The 22,240-nt window shown below is 43.9% G+C and overlaps 1 protein-coding gene across 2 annotated transcripts in view; it reads left to right on the top strand.

The window, feature by feature from the left end:
• The first annotated feature begins 13,968 nt into the window (after positions 1 to 13,968).
• Positions 13,969 to 22,240, top strand: part of ccbe1 (collagen and calcium binding EGF domains 1) — a 117,627-nt gene continuing 109,355 nt past the window's right edge. The window contains exons 1-2 of one of the 2 annotated variants that reach the window (XM_014138844.2): positions 13,969 to 14,268; positions 14,450 to 14,530. In XM_014138844.2, coding sequence (XP_013994319.1) covers positions 14,162 to 14,268; positions 14,450 to 14,530 — 188 coding nt within the window. In that variant the 5' untranslated portion in view covers positions 13,969 to 14,161. The remainder of the gene's footprint in view (positions 14,269 to 14,449; positions 14,531 to 22,240) is intronic. The other variant, XM_014138842.2, reaches the window with a different exon arrangement.

The following is a 22,240-nucleotide window of genomic DNA, read 5'->3' as shown; positions in this document are numbered from 1 at the left end:
ACTGATCCACCTCTACGCAGACGACACCATTCTGTATACTTCTAGCCCTTCTTTGGACACTGTGTTAACTAACCTCCAGATGAGCTTCAATGCCATACAACTCTCCTTCCATGGCATCCAACTGCTCTTAAATGCAAGTAAAACTAAATGCATGCTCTTCAAACGATCGCTGCCCACACCTGCCCGCCCGCCCGACAAGCATCACTACTCTGGACGGCTCTGACTTAGAATACGTGCTTCTACACCTGTATTGCTTGCTGTCTGGGGTTTTAGGCTGGGTTTCTGTACAGCACTTTGAGATATCAGCTGACGTAAGAAGGGCTATATAAATAAATTTGATTTGATTTGATGTGGACAACTACAAATACTTAGGTGTCTGGTTAGACTGTAAACTCTCCTTCCAGACTCACATTAAGCATCTCCAATCCAAAATTAAATCTAGAATCGGCTTCCTATTTCGCAACAAAGCATCCTTCACTCATGCTGCCAAACATACCCTCATAAAACTGACTATCCTAGCGATCCTTGACTTTGGCGATGTCATTTACAAAATAGCCTCCAACACTCTACTCAGCAAATTGTCACCAAAGCCTCATATACTACCCACCACTGCGACCTGTATGCTCTCGGTGGCTGGCCCACGCTTCATATTCGTCGCCAAACCCACTGGCTCCAGGTCATCTATAAGTCTTTGCTAGGTAATTCCCCGCCTTATCTCAGCTCACTGGTCACCATAGCAGCACCCACCCGTAGCATTCGCTCCAGTAGGTATATTTCACTGGTCACCCCCAAAGCAAACTCCTTGGCCGCCTTTCCTTCCAGTTCTCTGCTGCCAATGACTGGAACGAACTGCAAAAATCACTGAAGCTGGAGACTCATATCTCCCTCACTAACTTTAAGCACCAGCTGTCAGAGCAGCTCACAGATCACTGCACCTGAGCATAGCCCATCTGTAAATAGTCCATCCAACTACCTCATCCCCATACTGTCATTTATTTTATAAATTTTTCTGCTTTGCACGCTCATCTTCTGCACATCTATCACTCCAGTATTTAACTGCTTTATTGTAATTATTTCACCACTACGGCGTATTTATTGCCTTACCTCCCTTATCTCACCTCATTTGCTCACATTGTATATAGACTTATTTTTCTACTGTATTATTGACTGTATGTTTGTTTTACTCCATGTGTAACTCTGTGTTGTTGTATGTGTCGAACTGCTTTGCTTTATCCTGTCTGGGCTAGGGGGCAGTATTTTCATGGCCGGATGAAAAACGTACCCAATTTAAACAGGTTACTTCTCTGGCCCAGAAACTAGAATATGCATAGATTTGGATGGAAAACACTCTGAAGTTCCTAAAACTGTTTGAATGGTGTCTGTGAGTATAACAGAACTCATATGGCAGGAGAAAACCTGAGAAAAATTCAAGCAGGAAGTGGAAAGTCTGAGAATTGTAGTTCTTCTTTTGATTCTCTATCGAAACTACAGTGTCTGTGGGGGACGTTGCACTTCCTAAGGCTTCCATTGGCTGTCTAAAGCCTTCAGAAAGTGGTTTGAGCATTCTCCTGTCACTGGGCAGAGTATAGGAGCTCATTCACTGAGTGGTCTGCCTGGCAACAAAGGGATTGGATATGCGTGGTCACGCGAGCACGCCGTTCCTTCTTTTTCTTCTTGAATGAATATGCTATTGTCCAGTTGGAATATTATCGCAATTTTACGTTAAAAATACCATAAAGATTGATTTTAAACAGCGTTTGACATGCTTCTAAGTACGGTAATGGAACATTTTGACTTTTCCTCTATCGTTCCGCACTCGCGCGTTATGCCTTTGGATAAGTAATCTGTACGCACGAACAAAACGGAGGTATTTGTACATAAATATGGATTATTTCAAACAAAAACAACATTTCTTGTGGAAGTAGCAGTCCTGGGAGTGCATTCTGACGAAGATCAGCAAAGGTAAGAGAATATTTCTAACACTAATTCTGAGTTTAGGTTGCCCCAAACTTGGCGGGTGTATGAATAGCTCACCGTGATGGCTGAGCTATGTACTCAGAATATTGAAAAATTTGCTTTCTCCGTAAAGCTATTTTAAAATTTGACACAGCCGTTGCGTCCAGGGGTAGTCTATCTATAATTCTTAAAATAATTGTTATATATTTTGTCAACCTTTATGATGAGTAGTTTTGTAAATTGATGTGCACCTTCACCGGACGTTTTGGTGGGAATACATTTTCTGAACATCACGCGCCAATGTAAAATGCTGTTTTTGGATATAAATATGAACTTTATCGAACAAAACATACATGTATTATGTAACATAATGTCCTAGGAGTGTCATCTGATGAAGATCGTCAAAGGTTAGTGCTTCATTTAGCTGTGTTTTGCATCCCCCTTAGCGTCCTACCTAGCCCATAAAAGTTATCTTGGCCAGGTTGCAGTTGTAAATGAGAACTTGTTCTCAACTGGCCTACCTGGTTAAATAAAGATAAAAGAGATTGAGTGACTCCTTTTATTCTGTAAGGATTTGGGTATAAAGTTAAATGTTCTGCTCACCAATTTCAGTAGAGACAGACATGGTCTAACCAAGGTTGGACATCACATTAAACGCCCACTGATAAAATAATACATTTTACATTTACATTTTAGTCATTTAGCAGACGCTCTTATCCAGAGCGACTTACAGTAGTGAATTTCATGCATTTTTTTTCTTTTTTTTTCTTTGAAAGATGACGTGCTTAAAGTGAATCTTTCTTCTACGACCCACATGTTGAGGCCAGGGTGTAAATTAAAACCCTCGTCCTCCTGTTACGTTCCCATATCCTTTACAGGACCTTCTGATGGAACCTCTATCGGTTCAGCTCATTGTAAAGTACACCACTTTCCTGCCTGTGGAACAGCACACACAAATAGACAGATGTTTTGATTTGTTTAAGTTTAACACTTTTCTGGTTGCTGCAAGGTTCCATATGTGTTGTTTCATAGTTTTGATGTCTTCACTGTTATTCTACAATGTGGAGGGTAGGAATGGTGAAAAGGAGCCCTTGTATGAGTAGGTGTGTCCAAACTTTTGACTGGTACTGTATAGCAACAAATTGGCGAGGGCAATAGAACAGTCTGCAGCACCCGGCCTCACACTCCTAGAATCTGAGGTCAAATGTCTGTTTGCTGATGATCTGGTGCTTCTGTCCCTAACCAAGGAGGGCCTACAGCAGCATCTAGATCTTCTGCACAGATTCTGTCAGACCTGGGCCCTGACAGTAAATCTCAGTAAGACAAAAATAACTGCGTTCCAAAAAAGGTCCAGTTGTCAGGACCATAAATACAAATTCCATCTAGACACCGTTGCCCTAGCGCAAACAAAAAACTATACATATGTCGGCCTAAACATCAGCGCCACAGGTAACTTCCACAAAGCTGTGAATGATCTGAGAGACAAGGCAAGAAGGGCCTTCTATTCCATCAAAAGGAACATTAAAATAACTTTTTTTTTTTTAAAAGACATACCAATTAGGATCTGGCTAAAAATATTTTAATCAGTTATAGAATCCATTGACCTTTATGGTTGTGAGGTCTGAGGCCCGTCCACCATTCAAGAACCCAAAATTACAAATTAAAAAATTGACCCTGCATGCAGAATTTTGCAAAAAATATCCTCTATGTACAACATAAAGCACCAAATAATGCATGCAAAGCAGAATTAGGCCAATACCTGCCAATTATCAAAATCCAAAAGAGACGTTAAATTCTACAACCACCTAAAAGGAAGCGACTCCAAAACCTTCCATAACAAAGCCATCACCTGGAGAGATGAACCTGGAAAAGAGCCCCCTAAGCAAGCTGGTCCTGGGGCTCTGTTCACAAACACACCCCACAGAGCCCCAGGACAGCAACACAAGTAGACCCAACCAAATCATGAGAAAACAAAAAGATATGTCACTGGTTTAAAGGAGTAGGCAGTCGCAGGTTTAGAACTACTGAATTTTTTAAAGCACCATAGAACAAAGCGGGACGAAGACCCAAACGCTGTTGTGCTCAGAATATATCTTCATAAACAAAAAAGGCACAGGGCGAACCCAAAGTGCAAAATATATATACTCAGGAAATAGTAGGCAAAATTCCTCTCAGGAAAACAAGTAACATTTCCAATGACCAACAAAGACAAATAGCAGAGGGAGTATATATACAGTGATAGAGTGGGGATTGGAACCAGGTGTGTGCAATGATGACGAGACAAGTCAGAGGTTGATGAGTGAAGGGCGTTTGCCAGCAGCAGGTTCGGCAACAGCTAGAAGGTCGGCGACGCCGAACGCCTGAGCTGGACAGGAAGGGGAGCCAAAGCGAAGGCTGGTGTGACAAGATAATTACTTGACACAAAGAATCAACAAAAAACAGTGCAAACTAGAACCCTATTTGGCCCTAAACAGAGAGTACACAGTGGCGGAATACCTGACCACTGTGACTGACCCAAAATTAAGGAAAGCTTTGACTATGTACAGACTCAGTGAGCATAGCCTTGCTATTGAGAAAGGCCGCCATAGGCAGACTTGGCTCTCAAGAGAAGACAGACTATGTGCACACTGCCCACAAAATGAGGTGGAAACTGAGCTGCACTTCCTAACCTCCTGCCAAATGTATAAACATATTAGAGACACATATTTCCCTCTGATTACACAGATCCACAAAAAAATTGAAAACAAACCCAATTTTGATGAACTCCCAAATCTATTGGTGTGCCATCACAGCAGCAAGATTTGTGACCTGTTGCCACAAGAAAAGGCCAACCAGTGAAGAACAAACACCATTGTAAATACAATACTTATTTATGTTTATTTATTTTCCCTTTTGTACTTTTTTAATTACTTGCACATCGTTTCAACACTGTATAATATGACATTTGAAATGCCTTTTTTCTTTTGTAACTTTTGTAAATGTAATGTTTACTGTAAAATGTTTTATTGTTTATTTCACTGTTGTTTATTATCTAGTTCACTTGCTTTGGCAATGTAAACAGTTTTCCCCTGCCAATAAAGACCTTCAATTTAAATTGAATTGAAATTGAATTCAGAGAGAGAGAGACACACACACACACATACAGACAGAGAGAGACACACACACACACACACACAGAGAGAGAGAGAGAGAGAGAGAGAGAGAGACACACAGACACACACAGAGAGAGAGAGAGAGAGAGAGAGAGAGAGAGAGAGAGAGAGAGAGAGAGAGAGAGAGAGAGAGAGAGAGAGAGAGACAGACCCACACACACACACAGACACACACATCGGCTGGGTCTGGGCTCCGCAGCTGCTGTTGTTGTTGAGGTCCTTAGCTAGATACACGGTACAGGCCCGGTGCAGGGCAAGGGGATGCCCCAGATCAGGGTTCCCGCTGGGTGTTGCCTGGAGGGCAATCAGGGCAAAGTCAACTACTGTATGGCACACTGCTGCATGTCACTTCAACACTGTGTTAGTCCACCGAGAGTACGAGGAGCAGGTGGCATCTGAGATAGAGTCAAGTACCTGTTCAGAATATGAATCTTGAACTTACAGGTTGTGTGTTGATATGTCTGCTTATTTAAAGAGGGGCAGGGGTTTCAATTTAATGTACTAAAAGAGACTATAACCTTTAGTGTTCCAATGGTTATTAACAATCTGTACGTGTTCAACATAATTCCCCTAGAAACCGTTGATTCATTTACATTTTGAGTTGAGATAATTCTGCCATTAAAGTTTGAGCAGCTGCAGCAAAATGCTTGAATATACAGCTGAATGCTTTCTGCTGTGCAGTTAGCTTGAAATTAGGGTTTTAACATATGGTTGTAAATGCCAGAGTTTTTTTTATTTAACTAGGGAAGTCAGTTAAGCACATAATGTTATTTTCAATAATGGCCTACCGAGGACTTGCTCAGGTTTTTACCTCGTCAGCTCGGGGATTCGATCCAGCAACCTTTCAGTTCCTGGCCCAACGCTCTAACCACTAGATTACCTGCCACCCCAATATATAGAAATGCTAATATTTGACAATGCTGTTCTCACAATAAATGTTTTCATTTTTATCAAACTACATCCAGATAATCCTTTCTACCTCTATTCTAATTCAAAATCTCTAAAGTATATAGCTGTATGTGTGGTATTATGATTTTCAACAGTCAGATAGCTAGCAACAATGACAAGAGCTTCAATGTGTGGAATCGTAGGTGGCTCCTTTCAGCTTGAACTATCATATTACTGATACCATGTTTTGTTTTGAGGTGTTTTAAATAATATGGCAAAAAATGTGCTAGCTAGCTAACCAACAACTGTAACAGTGTATTTGAGAGACAACAAATGCTCATTGTGCAAATGTATTTATGTTTTCAATAAACATTTGAAGACAAAATATAGTTTACCCGTAGTCAACACTTTAAGCCAACCCCATATGTTTTGCCCCATAGTTGCCACACGTCAGTTTTGTTGCATAAGCAACCAACCCTTTCATGTCAAATATTTTAAAGTAACATGAATTCAATTGAGCCAAATGAACTCATTGCCATTTCATCTTCAGCCATGTGGTGGTGCCAAAGTTGTCAAGATCATTGATATATGAGGTAGGGTAGCCGGTTGAACTCGCAAACGTTACAAATAATATGCTTTGTGTGTGTGTGTGTGTGTGTGTGTGTGTGTGTGTGTGTGTGTGTGTGTGTGTGTGTGTGTGTGTGTGTGTGTGTGTGTGTGTGTGTGTGATCACATACACCGGACAGGTGCAGTAAAATGTGTTGATTTACAGGGTCAGCCACATAGTACGGTGCCCCTGGCTCAAATTAGGCTTAAGTGCCTTACTCAATGGCACACAGAAAGATTGTTCACTTGTCGGCTCTGGTATTCAAACCAGCGACCTTTTGGTAATTGGCCAAACCCTCTAACTGCTAGGCTATCCCTTACGAGAAATATTGCAGTCAGAGTGCAGTATAACTGCAGTTAGAGTGCAGTATAACTGCAGTATGATGCAAATACTGCGTCCCAATTTTTTTTACTGCAGTAAGTTTGCAGTGTAACTGCAGTTAGAGTGCGTTTTAACTACACTTCAACTGCAGTACACTTCAGTTATTCTGCAATTACTGCGTACAAATTACCCCCTGTCGATTGCAATTACTGCACTTTTACAGCAGTTTCAAAACTGCAATCTTTTTTTGTAAGGTACCTTGTGAATTGGTTTACAGGTCTTTATGGAGAGCAAAGTACCTTCATTAGGTGAGTGGCTTTTCCCACTTGCATAAACTGGTTGAATCAACATTGTTTCAATACAGTGGCCATTTTAGCATGTAAATCTTGGTGGGGCAAACTCCTACAATTTTTTAAAGATGCATGCCAGCAAAGCCACTACACAACACAACAGAACACTAAACAATACATGCCACTACACAACACAACACAACACAACACAACACTAAACAATATATTCATTGGATTATAACGGTGACAAACGGTTCCCATCGTCGAAAGGAGAAGCGGACCAAAGTGCAGCGTGTGTGTCGTTCCACATTTTATTTTCACTGTGAAACTTTGCAATACATACACAATAAACTGAACGAACAACAACAACAACAACAAACTGTGACGCAGAGTAGAAACATACACTAACTCAGAAACAATCTCCCACAAACCCAGGTAGAAAAAAACCCTACTTAAGTATGATCTCCAATTAGAGACAACGAGGACCAGCTGCCTCTAATTGGAGATCATCCCAAACAAAACCCAACATAGAAATACAAAACTAGAACATGACAACATAGAAAAACGAAACTAGAAAACCCCCCGTCACGCCCTGACCTACTCTACCATAGAAAATAACATCTTTCTATGGTCAGGATGTGACAGTACCCCCCCCCCAAAGGTGTGGACTCCGAACGCACTTAAACAAAACAACAACAACCCCCCCCAGAAAAAGGGAGGGTAGGGTGGGTAACTACTGTCTATGGCGGCTCTGGTGCAGTACACATAACCTTCTCATCCCGCGGATCCTCCAACAGAGGAGGCGGCTCCGGTTCAGGGCGTAACCCCCGCTCTGCACACTGATCCCTCTGCTTCTGTGCCACCGGACTGTGGATCGTCGTCGGAGGAACCGGACTGGAGATCATCGCCGGAGGCTCTGTACTGCAGACCGCCGCTGGAGGTTCTGGACTGCAGGCCGCCGCTGGAGGTTCTGGACTGCAGGCCGCCGCTGGAGGTTCTGGGCTGCAGGCCGCCGCTGGAGGTTCTGGGCTGCAGGCCGCCGCTGGAGGTTCTGGGCTGCAGGCCGCCGCTGGAGGTTCTGGGCTGCAGGCCGTCGCTGGAGGGTCCGGGCTGCAGGCCGTCGCTGGAGGGCCCGGACTGCAGGCCGTCGCTGGAGGGTCCGGACTGGGGAACGTCGCTGGAGGGTCCGGACTGGGGAACGTCGCTGGAGGGTCCGGACTGTGGGCCGTCTCAGGAGGTTCCCGGACTGTGGGCCGTCTCAGGAGGTTCCGGACTGTGGGCCGTCTCGGGAGGTTCCGGACTGTGGGCCGTCTCGGGAGGTTCCGGACTGTGGGCCATCTCAGGAGGTTCCGGGCTGTAAGCCGTCTCAGGAGGTTCCGGACTGTAAGCCGTCTCAGGAGGTTCTGGACTGCCAAACGTCACCGGAAGCTCTGGACTGGGAACTGTTGCTGGAAGCTCTGGACTGGGAACTGTCGCCGGAAGCTCTGGACTGGGAACTGTCGCCGGAAGCTCTGGACTGGGAACTGTCGCCGGAAGCTCTGGACTGGGAATGTGCACTGGAGGCCTGATGCGTGGGGCTGGCACAGGTGGCGCCAGACTGGTAACACGCACCTCAGGGCGAGTGTGGGGAGCAGGAACAGGACACCCCGGATTGGGCAGTCACACTGGAGGCCTGATGCGTGGGGCTGGCACAGGTGGTGCCAGACTAGTAACACGCACCTCAAGGCGAGTGCGAGGAGCAAGCACAGGGCGTACCAGGCTGGATAGACTCACTGGAGGCCGGGTACGTGGGGCAGGAGTAACCGATGTGAAATGGCTAGTTAGTTAGCGGTGGTGCGCGCTATTAGCGTTTCAATCAGTGACGTCACTCGCTCTGAGACTTGAAGTAGGGTTTCCCCTTGCGTTGCAAGGGCCGCTGCTTTTGTGGCGCGATGGGTAACAATGCTTCGTGGGGTGTCAGTTGTTGATGTGTGCAAGGGTCCCTGGTTCGAGCCCAGGTTGGGGCAAAGAGAGGGACGGAACCTACACAGTTACATTGATGCTGTTGACCCGGGTCATTGGTTGCTGCGGAAAAGGAGGAGGTCAAAAGGGGGGTGAGTGTCACCGATGTGAAATGGCTAGTTAGTTAGCGGTGGTGCACGCTAATAGCGTTTCAATCAGTGACGTAACTCGCTCTGAGACTTGAAGTAGGGTTTCCCCTTGCGTTGCAAGGGCCGCGGCTTTTGTGGCGCGATGGGTAACGATGCGATGGGTAACGAAAACCCCTACTTATGATCTCCAATTAGAGACAACGAGGACCAGCTACCTCTAATTGGAGATCATCCCAAACAAAACCCAACATAGAAATACAAAACTAGAACATGACAACATAGAAAAACGAAACTAGAAAACCCCCCTGTCACGCCTGACCTACTCTACCATAGAAAATAACATCTTTCTATGGTCAGGACGTGACACCCACAAACTGTTAGGGCCTACAGTACATAAAGCTGTCCCAACAGTAGAGTCCCAACACCTTACCACTGCTCTGCCCCACCTGCCCTGAATGACGGGTCGCCACTGTTTTCAATGTAATTTGTCAATGTATTTTGACAAGGAATCTATGTGGAAAATACATTGGATTTGAAAAAAAGTCATCAACATAATAAACTGTTCTTTTGAGGATGACATTTCTTTCACAGGATTTTTGTCATTATTGTCACCAATTTTCAACATAGACAAACCTTGTATAAAATGTTGAATTTGTACCTTTGAAACAACGTCAGATCTTCAACGCAATATCCACTATAGGAAAAAAAGAACTATAGGCTGGGCAGCACATCCTACTGTAGCGTTGATCTAGTTACAGCTATTCATTTGGTCTATCATACAGGGTTTTAAGCAAGCCTTGCTTAGCTATGATATTTGTCACTGTAAAGGGCTTGACATTGGCAAGTCCTTCCCTGGTAAAGTTGTCAATTGGACTACTGTCATCAACACTATAGATGGCAAGCAAATCAAACAATACTTGGATATAGCCATCTATTTTATCCCCTGAAAGTTAGCTTGTTAACTAGCCATATTGATGTGATCTGTGATTATTTAACTAGCCAATTTGATATGGTCCATCAATCAATTTAGCCTATCATGCCTGTCAGCAATGGAGATTATACACTAAAAACAATGTTGAAAACGGGCTATAATGTACCGCTATGTTTAGCCAACTGTACAACGTTTCTACCGGTAGCTTGTAAAGTAAACATCATCAGCTAACAGTACATTGGCAAATGCGCCCCTTTTGCTGCTTGACAGGCAGAGCCCACAACGGATGGGAAATTAACCCAAACTACTCATACTTGTCAGGTGTAGTTCACTTTTATTTTATATCACTAAAATATCCAATATATGGTGGCCAGTATTGAAATGACATGATCAGTTTGTGTTTACAGATCATAAAAAACATGCAGTTACCTGCTGAATAACTGATGATGGAGCTAAATGTGTGCATGTGTTTTGTTTTGCATGGAATAATTGGAAATGTGTAGTCCTGGCTATGCTCTTCAAGAGGTGACGACAATATCACCACCAAATAGTTAACATTTACCTAACAATCCCCTGTAAACGGCATGGTTTTAGCATAGCTGGGTCTCCTTGCCCCCAAGCAGCCCCCTGCAATGTGGTCTCAGAACATTTTGTATTATTCTGTAGTGTCACGTCCTGACCATAGAGAGCTTGTATTTTTCTATGGTAGAGTAGGTCAGGGTGTGACTGGGGGGTTTTGTTTAGTTTATTTATTTCTATGTTTGGTTCTAGTTTATTTTTTCTATGTTGGGGGTTTTGTCTAGTTTATTTATTTCTATGTTGTGTTCTAGGTTATTTTTTCTAGGTTGGGTTTTTTGTATGATTCCCAATTAGAGGCAGCCGGTCATCGTTATCTCTAATTGGGGATCAATATTTAAGTTGTTGTTTTTCCCACTAGAGTTTGTGGGAGATTATTTTCAGTTAGTGCATGTTGTACCTCTTCGTCACGTTTTTTTAAAATGTTTATATATATATATATATATATATATAGTTTATTGTATGTATTGCATAGTTTCACATATAAATAATGATGTGGAACCATATGCACGCTGCGCCTTGGTCTCGTTCAAACGACACCCGTGATAGAATCTCCCACCTCCAGGGGACCAAGCAGCGTGGTCAAGAGGAATGGACCTAGGAGGAAATATTGGACAGGAAAGGACCCTGGCGGCAGGAAGGGGAGTATTGCCGTCCGAAGGAGGAGATAGAGGCAGCAAGAGCAGAACGGCGACGATAAGAGGAAATATACCAACAACGGAAGCCCGAGAGGCAGCTCCCACAAAAAGTTTTGGGGGGAGCACACAGGGAGTTTGGTGGAGTCAGGTTTGGGACCTGAGCCAACTCATCGTGCTTACCGTGGAGAGCCGAGGGGTGAACCAGAGCCAGTCAGGGAGACGAGTGAGGAACTCGACACAAGATTCCGGAGAGAGGTGTTGGCATTGAGAGCGCTGCAGAGCGGGCGTGCTGAGGAGCGTGACACCAGTCCGGTGTCATATGCACCAGTTTCACGCATCTGGCCTTCAATGCGCCTCCCCAGTCCGGTACGTCCTGTGTCTCCTCCACGCACTTACTTTAAGGAGCACGTGACCAGACAGACTCCGTGTTATGCAGTGATGCGCACCGTATCTCCAGTGCGTCTCCACAGCCCAGTGCGTCCTGTGCCAGCGCCCCGCACTTGCCGGGCTAAAGTGAGCATTTAGCCAGGACGGGTTGTGCCAGCTCTACGCTCCAGACCTCCAGTGCGCCTCCATGGTTCAGTATATCCTGGGCCTCCTCCCCACACTCTCCCTGAAGTGCGTGTTCCCAGTCAGGTACGTCCTGTGCCTGCTCCTCGGACTCGCCCTGAAGTGCGTGTCACCAGTCTGGTGCCACCTGTCCCGGCTCCACGCACTAGGCCTCCAGTGCGCCTGCCCAGTCCAATGCGTCCTGTGCCTGCTCTCCGCACTCGCCCTGAGGTGCGTGTTACCAGTCTGGCGCTACCTGTGCCAGCCCCATGCATCAGGCCTCCAGTGCGCCTTCCCAGTCCAGAGCTTCCGGCGACAGTTCCCAGTCCGGAACCTCCTGAGACAGTCCACAGTCCGGAACCTCCTGAGACGGTCCGCGGTCCGGAACCTCCTGAGACGGTCCGTGGTCTGGAACCTCCTGAGAAGGCCCGTGGTCCGGAACCTCCTGAGAAGGCCCGCAGTCCGGAACCTCCTGAGAAGGCCCGCGGTCCGGGGCCTCCAGCGACGGTCCGGGGCCTCCATCGACGGTCGGCGTTCCGGAGCCTCCAGCGACGCTGGTGGGTTCGCAAGATGAGAGGGTTCTTCGTCTGGCACCAGAACCACCTCCTATGATGGCGGGTTCGCAGGATGAGAGGGTTCTTCGTCCCGCAACAGAACCGCCTCCGATGTGGGAGGATCCGCGGGATGAGAAGGTTCTTTGTCCTGCACCAAAGCTGCCACCAACACAAGACACCCCCCCCCAACCCTCCCTTTTGGTTTCAGGTTTTGCGGCCGGAGTCCACACCTTTGGGGGGGTGGTACTGTCACGTCCTGACCATAGAGAGCTTCTATTTTTCTATGGTAGAGTAGGTCAGGGTGTGACTGGGGGGTTTTGTCTAGTTTATTTATTTCTATGTTTGGTTCTAGTTTCTTTTTTCTATGTTGGGGGTTTTGTCTAGTTTATTTAGTTCTATGTTGTGTTCTAGGTTCTTTTTTCTAGGTTGGGGTTTTTGTATGATTCCCAATTAGAGGCAGCCGGTCATCGTTGTCTCTAATTGGGGATCATATTTAAGTTGTTGTTTTTCCCACTAGTGTTTGTGGGAGATTATTTTGAGTTAGTGCATGTTGTACCTCTTCTTCACGTTTATTGTGTGTATTGCATAGTTTCACATATAAATAAAGATGTGGAATGATACACACGCTGCGCCTTGGTCTCGTTCATACGACACCCGTGACATGTAGGAAAATTTGAGACCTTCCATTTAGAATTTCCTAGACACTAATTATAATTTGTATGATATGTTACTAGCTAAAAAGTAGTAGCTAATTAGCCGTGATAAGATTGGAACCAGCAACCTTTGGGTTCCTAGACATTCACGTTATTTGCTCAACCATCTACCCTGAGAAACTACCCACCCTTCTTTTGCTTTTGCCTTAAGTGACCTTATATTTTATGTAACCATACCAAACATAACATATCATACTAATTTGTGTATCCCGGATTTACATTTAATATGTTATGTCTAGTCTATGAGACCAGGCTGGGCAAATCGAACACTCTGCACCTTATTGTTACGTTTTATTGATAATGACCTATAGATTCAAAGTTGCTATGGAAGTAATTCCAAAGGGTAGGTTCAAGAGAGCATATTAAATGTACCCATACTTTATCAATTATATTTCATCAATGATCATATAAATGATCATATCATATATAGCATTTGGGAAGTCAGCAACAGCTATTGTTTAATTTCAGCCCAGGATTCAACAAAAAATGCTATCCTCTGAGACCGTTATTAATAATTTCAGTTATTTTGACTGGTTTTCTTGGAAGAAAATAAACATGACAAAAGTTTGACTCGCAAACACTACACACTTCCTCAGTCTATCAAGCGTTCGTCGTGTGTCAAATAAACAGCAGAGAAGTTTAGTGTTAATTGATGCGCAGTTCATATGAATGTGAGTGCCTGGCGAATTCATAGACATTCTCTAAAAGTCAGCGGTGGGAGGGACAGAGGAATTAGTCATCAGTTTGGGATAGCCTATCAACTTGAAGCAGGAGCAGCTGGAAATATCCAATCACTTTAAGTTTCCATTCACTTTTCAACTCTAGAATAATTGCTTCGGGTACAGGAAGGATACAGGTGTTTGGGACTGAATGCGACTCAGACTTGACTAGGGGAAATGAATTTAAAAGGCAGCGGGACTCTTCTGAGGATGCTCATGATGTTTCTCTTCTTCTCACGAAGTTTGCAGTGGACTTACAGAGAGCATCAGGATGATGCGAACAGGTAGGCTATACCACGCGTCGCGCGCCCTGGGTATTTTATTGATGGGTTGGATTGACATTACGCACGGTGCTGTAGTTATCAAGAGAAACATTGTGCGGTGTACTTGGGTTATATTGTGGTAGGTTGTATATTATTTATCTTGAAGGACGTGCATTAATGGCCTAATGTCATTATTTTACAGTGAAGTCTGTTCTGAGAATAAGATTGCCACAACCAAATATCCTTGCTTAAAACCGTCTGGGGAGGTGACGACTTGCTACAGGTAGGATCATTTAAGTTTCGAATATTCCATCGCAATGTAGAATATGATTCTCTCTTGTGAGCTGAGATTACGGTACTAAATTACAATTGCCTTTTTGTGGGGGGAAAAAATGAAACAATATAATCTGTAGGCTAGTTGTTTTTGCTGCTGTGATGATGCATATCACAAACATTCGGTGACCAGATTTGTGACGTTTAATTGATAATGACCCATAGATTCACTGTTGCTATGGAAGTAATTCCAAAGGACACAGTAAGAGAGCAAATGAAATTGTAACCATACTTTATCAATCATATGTCATCAATGACCCTAGCCTATATAGCATTTGGGAACAAACCTTCAGTGGCCAGAGTTGTAACGGCTTCATGGGATAGCCGATGCTGTTATGAATTGATTAACCATATTGGCTAAAATATTGAATGATACATCATGTAAGATAGACGTCATTTACCATAAATAGATAAATATACCAAAAGACGAACCACTTGTTTTCCCTTTGAATAAATGTCTAGATATTTTTCGTAGTTTTTCTATAGCAGAAGTGTAGGTGGTTAAAATAAACCTATAATTTGTCTAATTGCTTTCATGTAATGGTATTGGCAATGTGTCAATAATTATTGGAAAGTCACTGATGTAATTACATCATAATAGGTCAACACATGGATTAGATAGATTTACCTTCTAACAAAGCACAGTGCATCCATCTAAAACTGAACCCCTTTGCAACGGATGTCTGCCCATAACCGTGAGAGACTCGTTGCTCTGCTGCATTTCCTGTCTGGCACTGGCGGGGAATGACACACACGTAACTTCATCATGTTATGACTGCCCCCTGTTGTGATGTGGTCTATTATTACTGTGGTTGATGGTTATTGCTTAGACTCACTGTTGTGTTCATACATTGTTTATTTAACTAACGAGAGAAAGGCTGGTGTTACAGGAGGAAAGAAATGTGCCTATGTTACTGAGGAAGCTGGGTGCATTTCAGTCAACCTGCATTGTAACAAGTTACCACATGACAGGCTGCCTATCAGCTCTCTGGGTGTTTTTCACTGTGTTGAAATATGTGTAGGATGTCTCTCCATCGTCATGCCAGGCATTGCTCAAGAGTTTATCACCAATATTAGTTGGTATTTCTTCCCTTTCGTAAGAATCTGTCTTTTACATCTTAACTCGTGGTTGTGGGCTCTACTAATACAGACCATGGCCTAACTTGACCCTGTCTCTCAATCTGGCATAGGAATGACTGAGGCATGTTTAAACGGAACAAGTGTAGGCACATTTTGACTCTTGTTTTTTTGTGTGTGTGTGTGTGTGTAACAGTTGGACTCTTTTACAGTGATGGCATTTGGATTGAGTGTCTGTTGGAGAAAAAAGAAAGCTTCATTAGGTGCTGCTATGTTTTATTGGCAAACACATCTACCAATAAATGTTATTCTAGAAAAAGGATGGTAACGACAGATCTGAAACAGTGTCTGACAACTATAACAGATAGGTGAGACTACAGGAAGAGCTTGTTTGGACCCTTCCATTATATCTGTGCTACTTAGTGTATTTAAATAGACTTTTGTTTATGACTTTCCCTAATAGATTTGAGAATACAGAAGGTATAGATTTGAGAATACACAAGGTAAAGATTACATTAACTTGATTTATTGCATACACTGTCTAGGCTACAGCTAGCTGCTAGCTGTCTTCCGCGGGAGAGCTCTGTCTAGCCTACAGCTAGCTGCTAGCCGTCTTCCGCGGGAGAGCTCTGTCTAGCCTACAGCTAGCTGCTAGCCGTCTTCCGCGGGAGAGCTTTGTCTAGCCTACAGCTAGCTGCTAGCCGTCTTCCGCGGGAGAGCTCTGTCTAGCCTACAGCTAGCTGCTAGCCGTCTTCCGCGGGAGAGCTCTGTCTAGCCTACAGCTAGCTGCTAGCCGTCTTCCGCGGGAGAGCTCTGTCTAGCCTACAGCTAGCTGCTAACGTAAACTCACCCCATTACAACCGCGACATTCAAATGAGGCTACAAAGAAAACTAATGGGACTGTAGCAACTGTGTTGACTTCAAAATCTGGGGTGTGAACTACTTTTCTATTCAAGTGTTGATCGACATGGTAATGGCTCTATAGTTTGGAGAAAAGTAGAAAAAAACTGACCCTCCGTTACATCGTGACGTGTCATGCCGTAACGTATAGTACGCATAAAGCAACTATTTCTGTCTTACAATCTCTCTCCACCAGGTGTAGCACTTCTCTCATCGTTTAAAAACAAGAAATGGACAGTGACGGGGGTAAGGGGGGATACCAAGTCATCACTGTAAACGATCATGACTTTCAAAGCCGCTGTTTACTTCTGAAGATCACTTTAGCACCGCCCTAAAAACCCGATTCAAATTTGACACAAACCTTCAAATAGGTATGTAATGACACATTATATAAACTCTTTATAGTGTTTTATTTACATTTTTAGAGGCGATAAGGTGATAAGTTGGACCCGCCATTTTTAAGAAGACACGAAGGAGCTCATTGCCTTCTTGAATTATGCAGAAACGGGCAGCGTAGAGGTCATGTCATTAATTTTGTTGGAAAGGGGAGAAATTGTGCTTTACAATGGTATTGACATTACAGTTGATCTGGAAGTATTACATTTTTGGGGCGCTAAAATGAGGTAAATTGTACGGACCAAGGCGATGTACAAAAGTGAGTGAGTTTACGTTAGCCGTCTTCCGCGGGAGAGCTCTGTCTGCATACAGCTAGGCCCGAGAGAGGAGAAACAGAGTGCTTCCAGCACTGCAACGGTCACACTTAATTGATATGTGGCGTGTGTAATTGTTGCTTTGTTGTTCTTCCAAATATTGATGGTGGTCTCAAGCAGTTTGTTGTCCTGCTCGTATCCTCCCCTCTCCTCTCTTCTCCTCTCCTAACCTCTCGTCTCATCTCCTCTCCTAACCTCTCCTACCCTCCCCTCTCGTATCCTCCCCTCTCCTCTCTTCTCCTCTCCTAACCTCTCGTCTCATCTCCACTCCTAACCTCTCCTATCCTCCCCTCTCCTCTCTTCTCCTCTCCTAACCTCTCGTCTCGTCTCATCTCCTCTCCTAACCTCTCCTATCCTCCCCTCTCCTCTCTTCTCCTCTCCTAACCTCTCATCTCATCTCCTCTCCTAACCTCTCCTATTCTCCCCTCTCCTCTCTTCTCCTCTCCTCTCCTAACATCTCATCTCCTCTCCTAACCTCTCCTATCCTCCCCTCTCCTCTCCTCTCTTCTCCTCTCCTAACATCTCATCTCATCTCCTCTCCTAACCTCTCCTATCCTCCCCTCTCCTCTTTCTCCTCTCCTAACCTCTCATCTCCTCTCCTAACCTCTCCTATCCCCCTCTCCTCTTTCTCCTCTCCTAACCTCTCATCTCCTCTCCTAACCTCTCCTATCCTCCCCTCTCCTCTTTCTCCTCTCCTAACCTCTCGTCTCGTCTCATCTCCTCTCCTAACCTCTCCTATCCTCCCCTCTCCTCTTTCTCCTCTCCTAACCTCTCATCTCCTCTCCTCTTTCTCCTCTCCTAACCTCTCATCTCCTCTCCTATCCTCCCCTCTCCTCTTTCTCCTCTCCTAATCTCTCGTCTCATCTCCTCTCCTAACCTCTCCTATCCTCCCCTCTCCTCTCTTCTCCTCTCCTTCCCTCCTAAGCCGAGGCATTCCTGGGTAAATCCGTTAGTTTACTCTAAACGGACTTAAGGCCATAGAATCAGTAACATGCATAAGGATATCTTCTCCAAAATTCTTCTCCTGTCCTTGTCCTCGTTATCTACCCCCTTGCAAGTCTTCAACAAGTTTCTCCTCTCCTTCTCTCCTCTCATTTTCCTCCCCCTCGTCCTCTCCCCCTGCAACTCTGTGGATAGCTTCAACATGTTTTTCCTCGTCCTCTCGCACTGCAACTTTCCTATCTTTCCCAACATTTTTCTCCTCTCCTCGTCTTCTACCCCCCCTGCAACTCTGTGTGTGGATTCTATAATTTCCCCCCAAAATGAATCCTCTCCTCCACTGCCTGTCCTCTTGTCTTCTCCTAAATGTTTCTCCTCTCCTCACAAGATAGCGATGAACCCTAGAGGCCTACGCACTTCATCTGACCTGAACACTAAATCATCTCCACAAAACTATTTTAATGATCTCTTCATAATAAAATGTTGCATTTACAAAAAAGTGCTAAAGGGTGACAAGTGTTTTTATCTGGCATTTTCTTAGAACAAAATGCTTTCAAATCAAATCAAATGTATATTAGTCACATGTGCAAAATACACCTTACAGTGAAATGTTTACTTACTACATCATTATTTGGAAACGGTATATTGACGATATTTTTGTTCTATGGAGGGGTGATGCAGAACTGCTCCAGGCGTTTTATGCTTTTCTTTACTCCTGTTCTGAACATTTGAGATTTACTATGCAATCTGATACACGTCAAATCAGTTTTCTTGATCTTCTGATCTTGTGTGAAGATAATGTTTTATACACTGATCTTTACAGGAAACCTACTGATCGTAACAGTTTGTTGAGGGCTGATAGTTGTCACCCACTTCCCTTGAAAAATAGTTTGCCCTACAGCCAATTCTGTCGAATCAAAAGAATTTGTATTAAACAATCAGATTTCGACAGAAATATGGCTGAGACTCAGGATAAGTTCAAGGAGAGGGGGTACAACAATGATCAGATTAATATTGCCATTGAGAAAATTCAAAACAAAATGAGACATGACCTTTTTCAAGGTCAGCCTCGCAAAAAGACGCACTCTTGCGTTCTCACTACCCGCTATTCAAAGTGCTCTGAACAAATTAAAGGAATCGTTTACAAACATTGGCACATTCTGAAATATGATGATAGTCTCGGTAATGTGTTTTCTGATCTTCCCCTGGTCGTATTCTCGCGGGGCAGAAATCTCAGAGACCAATTGGTACACTCTGATTTACCACCCCAAGATATTCCTGAACAACGCCTATTTGCGCCCATACTGGATGGAAATTACAAGTGTAATGGCTGTGCTCAATGCAATGGCTCTTATAAATGTAGATCCTTCAAACACCCCCAAACAGGGAAATCTATCCCAATTAAAGGTGTTATTACGTGTTCCACTAAGGCAGTTATTTATCTTATAACTTGTCCCTGTGGTAAAAATTATGTGGGTAAAACAAAGCGTGAATTAAAAGTACGTATCTCAGAGCACCGTAGCACCATTAGGTGCAAAAACTTGACTTACCCAGTTGCGGCCCACTTTTTGGAGGCAAACCATTCGATTTCGTCTCTGCGTTATATTGGCATTGAACATGTCACCTTCCCGAGGAGAGGGGGCGACCTTGATAATTTATTGTTAAAACGAGAGGCTGCCTGGATCTTTAATTTAAAGACCCTCGCTCCCTTCGGTCTCAACATAGACTTTGATCTGAAGCCATTCTTGTGATTATTGTGATTTTGCCATTGTAATTGTTTGTTAGATACATTTTAGACTACAAATGCTATGATCGTATGCTATCCATTTGTTTGTCTTTTTGTATGTTCTTTGTATGCCATTTTTTAAAATATGAGTTAACCAATGATATTAGGCCATACTTGGCCATGATTACAAACACCTGTGTGTCTTGACACTATATAAATGACTCATCTCGCAGTGTTTGTGATGATACCCTGATGAAGACAGCTTCGCTGTCGAAACGTTGGTTATTAAATTTTTGCATCTGAGCTCTTAGAGTGTGCGGCTTTCCTTTATTTTCTAGTGTTCTACTCCGCTAGCCAGCACCTCGCCTTTATAGGTGTGCGTTTCTTTTTTCTAGATTACTTACTAGCCCCTAACAAACAATGCAGTTTAATAAGAAATAAAAGTAACAAGTAATTAAAGAGCAACAATAAAATGACAATAGTGAGACTATATACAGGGAGGTACCAGTACAGAGTCAATGTGTGGGGGCACATAACCTTAGTCGAGGTAATATGTACAGTCGTGGCCAAAAGTTTTGAGAATGACACAAATATTAATTTTCACAAAGTCTGCTGCCTCAGTTTGTATGATGGCAATTTGCATATTCTTCGAGAAAGTTATGAAGAGTGATCAAAGTCCCTCTTTGGCATGCAAATGAACTGAATCCCCCCAAAAAACATTTCCACTTCATTTCAGCCCTGCCACAAAAGGACCAGCTGACATCATGTCAGTGATTCTCTCGTTAACACAGGTGTGAGTGTTGACGAGGACAAGGCTGGTGTCACGCTCCTCTTCGTCTGAAGATATGGAGAAATCGCTGTCGGAAAAAGTGGACCAATATGCAGCGGGTTGCGTGCTCATCATATTTTATTTAAATGTGAACACCACGAAAAAACAAGAAACAATGACCAACAGGAACAGTTTTGCAGGCTATATACAACGCAATGCAAAAACAACTACCCACAAACTACAACCAAAACACAAACCTATATATAGGACTCTCAATCAGAGGCAACAGAAAACACCTGCCTCCAATTGAGAGTCCAACACCCAATTACTTAGACATAGAAATACAAAGAACTAGAAAGAACCTAGACATACAAAACATAAACCAAAACCCGGAAATAATAAATCAAACACCCCTACAAAATTCACACTCAACCTAAACCATACAAAACAAATACCCATCTGCCACGTCCTGACCAAATTATAATACAATTACTCCCTTTGCTGGTCAGGACGTGACAGCTGGAGATCACTCTGTCATGCTGATTGAGTTTGAATAACAGACTGGAAGCTTCAAAAGCAGGGTGGTGCTCGGAATCATTATTCTTCCTCTGTCAACCATGGTTACCTGCAAGGAAACACGTGCCGTCATCATTGCTTTGCACAAAAAGGGCTTCACAGGCAAGGATATTTCTGCCAGTAAGATTGCACCTAAATCAACCATTTATCGGATCATCAAGAACTTCAAGGAGAGCGGTTCAATTGTTGTGAAGAAGGCTTCAGGGCGCCCAAGAAAGTCCAGCAAGCGACAGGACCGTCTCCTAAAGTTGATTTAGCTGCGGGATCGGGGCACCACCAGTACAGAGCTTGCTCAGGAATGGCAGCAGGCAGGTGTGAGTGCATCTGCACGCACAGTGAGTCGAAGACTTTTGGAGGATGGCCTAGTGTCCAGAAAGGCAGCAAAGAAGCCACTTCTCTCCAGGAAAAACAGCAGGGACAGACTGATATTCTGCAAAAGGTACAGGGATTGGACTGCTGAGGACTGGGGTAAAGTCATTTTCTTTGATGAAACCCCTTTCTGATTTTTTGGGGCATCTGGGAAAAAGCTTGTCTGGAGAAGACAAGGTGAGCGCTACCATCAGTCCTGTGTCATACCAACAGTAAAGCATCCTGAGACCATTCATATGTGGGGTTGCTTCTCAGCCAAGGGAGTGGGCTCACTCACAATTTTGCCTAAGAACACAGCCATGAATAAATAATGGTACCAACACATCCTCCGAGAACAACTTCTCCCAGCCATCCAGGAACAGTTTGGTGACGAACAATGCCTTTTCCAGGATGATGGAGCACCTTGCCATAAGGCAAAAGTGATAACTAAGTGGCTCGGGGAACAAAACATAGATATTTTGGGTCCATGGCTAGGAAACTCCCCAGACCTTAAACCCATTGAGAACTTGTGGTCAATCCTCAAGAGGTGAGTGGACAAACAAAAACCCACAAATTCTGACAAACTCCATGCATTGATTATGCAAGAATGGGCTG

The sequence above is a fragment of the Salmo salar genome, chromosome ssa13, assembly GCF_905237065.1.
Source record: "Salmo salar chromosome ssa13, Ssal_v3.1, whole genome shotgun sequence".
Taxonomy (NCBI): Eukaryota; Metazoa; Chordata; class Actinopteri; order Salmoniformes; family Salmonidae; genus Salmo; species Salmo salar.
The sequence above is the reverse complement of the archived record's forward strand: the minus strand, read 5'-3'. Positions and strand labels throughout refer to the sequence as shown.